Source organism: Pyxicephalus adspersus, unplaced genomic scaffold, assembly GCF_032062135.1.
Source record: "Pyxicephalus adspersus unplaced genomic scaffold, UCB_Pads_2.0 Sca4059, whole genome shotgun sequence".
NCBI classification, from domain to species: Eukaryota; Metazoa; Chordata; class Amphibia; order Anura; family Pyxicephalidae; genus Pyxicephalus; species Pyxicephalus adspersus.
Window position 1 is genome coordinate 1 of NW_027321062.1, and position 2,481 is coordinate 2,481.

Here is a 2,481-nt window from a genome sequence, read left to right on the forward strand (position 1 = left end):
CGTTCCGGGTGGTTCTGGGGGAACACAATCGCAGTGTGGAGGAAGGGGGCGAGCAGTATTTCCCCATCAATAAGGAAGACATATTTTTACACCCAAACTGGAACACAAATTGCCCGGATTGTGGGTAAGTTTCTTTCATAGAATATGTAAATGGGGGGGGGCACGGTGTTGGGGTGTTAATGGCCATTGTGTGAAGGTGGTCTATTATTTGCCAATATTCTGACCCCAATGCAATCATCTCGTTCTCCCCCCAGATATGACATTGCCCTCCTGCTGTTATCTGGAGACGCGGCATTGAATGACAAGGTCCAGCTGGGCTGCTTACCCCCCGCACAGCGCACGCTCTACAATGGCCAGCAATGCTTTGTCACTGGCTGGGGGACTCTCTACAGTAAGTCATTCATACAGGAAGCTGAGGTAACTGGCAGGATCTACAGGATATATTAATGTACTCTATAAGGTAAAGAATAAAAAGGAATGAGCTTCTACAGTCTCATATTTCAGGCTTACATACGTTGTTTTGTGATTCTGCAGCCAATGGTCCCCAGGCGGCCATCTTGCAGCAAGCTGCCCTGCCGGTGGTAGATTATGAGCATTGTTCCCAGCCAGACTGGTGGGGGATTTACATTTCTCCATCTCTGCTGTGTGCCGGAGGATACGGCCAAGACGCCTGCAATGTGAGTGTAACGGATCTCATGTGAGGAGGGAATACCCCCTGTGTACATTACTGCCCCCTAATGCTGGGTTATATCTTTGCAGAGGGATTCCGGGGGGCCACTAAACTGCCAGGCTGAGGATGGGAGATGGTACGTGGATGGCATCGTCAGCTATGGAGCGGCACAGTGTGGCACCCTAAAGAAGCCCACAGTGTTCACCCGCTTGTCTCTCTTCAATCATTGGATAGATGAGGTCAGTACACAGCACAGCCCCATACACACTATGACACCGCACTCACTTTTTGTCTCTTTCATTCCAGTGATTTTTGTTGCTTTTATTTTTACTCTGATTTATTTTCACCTTCTAATTCTATCTTGTACAGCGCTGTGCTGTAGGTTGGTGCCATTCAGATAAGACCTTGGTGTTCTATTGTTGGGCTGGATGCCATTCCTGTAGGTGAGATTTTCAGGATGGTGAAGGGGTGGGTGGATAGTTTTGTCTCAAAGTGTCGGTGTCACCTGTCTCAGGTGTGAGAATTCCCAGCTGCATCTGACAGGTAAGGATGAATGATGTAAGGGCTTATCTGTTGGTGTTCTTGGCAAATGTGACTGCGTGTATGTGGACCTATTATGTCCTGATATAGTGCCAACATATTCCACAGCGCTGTACAGAGTCCATAGTCATGTGACATACTCCAAGGCTTCACTCAATAATTCTAAACACAATCCAGGTTGTTAACCCCGCTGGTAATCTGTCCCTCCTCTGTTACCCCATCACTCTGTTTGCCCCACACCTGTTGCCTCATGAACCACCCTGCCCTGATACCCACCCTCCTATATATACCCTCCTACACCCACCCTCCTATACCCACCCTCCTATATATACCCTCCTGTACCCACCCTCCTATATATACCCTCCTACACCCACCCTCCTATATATACCCTCCTATACCCACCCTCCTATATATACCCTCCTACACCCACCCTCCTATATATACCCTCCTACACCCACCCTCCTATATATACCCTCCTATACCCACCCCCCTATATATGCCCTCCCATACCCATCCTTCTTTATATACCCTCCTATATATACCGGTACCTCCCTATACCCACCCTCCTCTATATACCCTCCTATACCCACCCTCCTATATATACCTCCCTATACCCACCCTCCTATATTTACCCTCCTATACCCATCCTCCTATATATACCCTCCTACACCCACCCTCCTATATATACACCCTCCTATATTTACCTCCCTATACCCACCCTCCTATATATACCCTCCTATACCCATCCTCCTATATATACCCTATTGTTGTATATACTCTGATACATTTTTTAATACCCCTTCATCATACCCTTTTTATTATATACACCCTGGTATTTTCTATACTCATTATACATTAATATATTTTCTCAAATATTTACATATAAATACCCCAATAACTAAACTACTGTATTTTTTTAGATATACCCGGGTATTATATGCCCCTCTCTGACATATACACCCTGTTGTTAAGACATTAGAGAGCCAGCTTTATCTTATATTGTCCTCATTCCACTGTCCAGGGTGACAACACGGCGGGGCATTTTTATTCTCTTCCATAAGGTTGTCATTGTCAGGTTTTCATGTTATCACTGCCGATCTGCGATAAATCTGTTTGTTCCTCTTCCTGCAGATCCAGCCGTACTTACCAGGTGGTGCTGGGGGAACATGACCGGAGTGTTAAGGAGGGAGTGGAGCAGATTGTGCCAATAAACAAAGACGACATTTTTGTTCATGAGGGATGGAAGAGCTCCTCAGTATCCAATGGGTGAG

The 2,481-nt window shown here is 46.3% G+C and overlaps 1 protein-coding gene across 1 annotated transcript; it reads left to right on the forward strand.

Moving 5' to 3' along the window:
* Positions 1 to 5: 5 nt before the first annotated feature.
* Positions 6 to 909, forward strand: LOC140321446 (chymotrypsin-like elastase family member 3B; the record flags this gene model as incomplete). The annotated part of the gene is given in 4 exon segments (XM_072398200.1): positions 6 to 124; positions 255 to 391; positions 535 to 677; positions 760 to 909. Coding segments are annotated over 4 exon segments (549 nt in total), but the record flags the coding sequence as incomplete, so codon positions are not given.
* Positions 910 to 2,481: the final 1,572 nt, after the last annotated feature.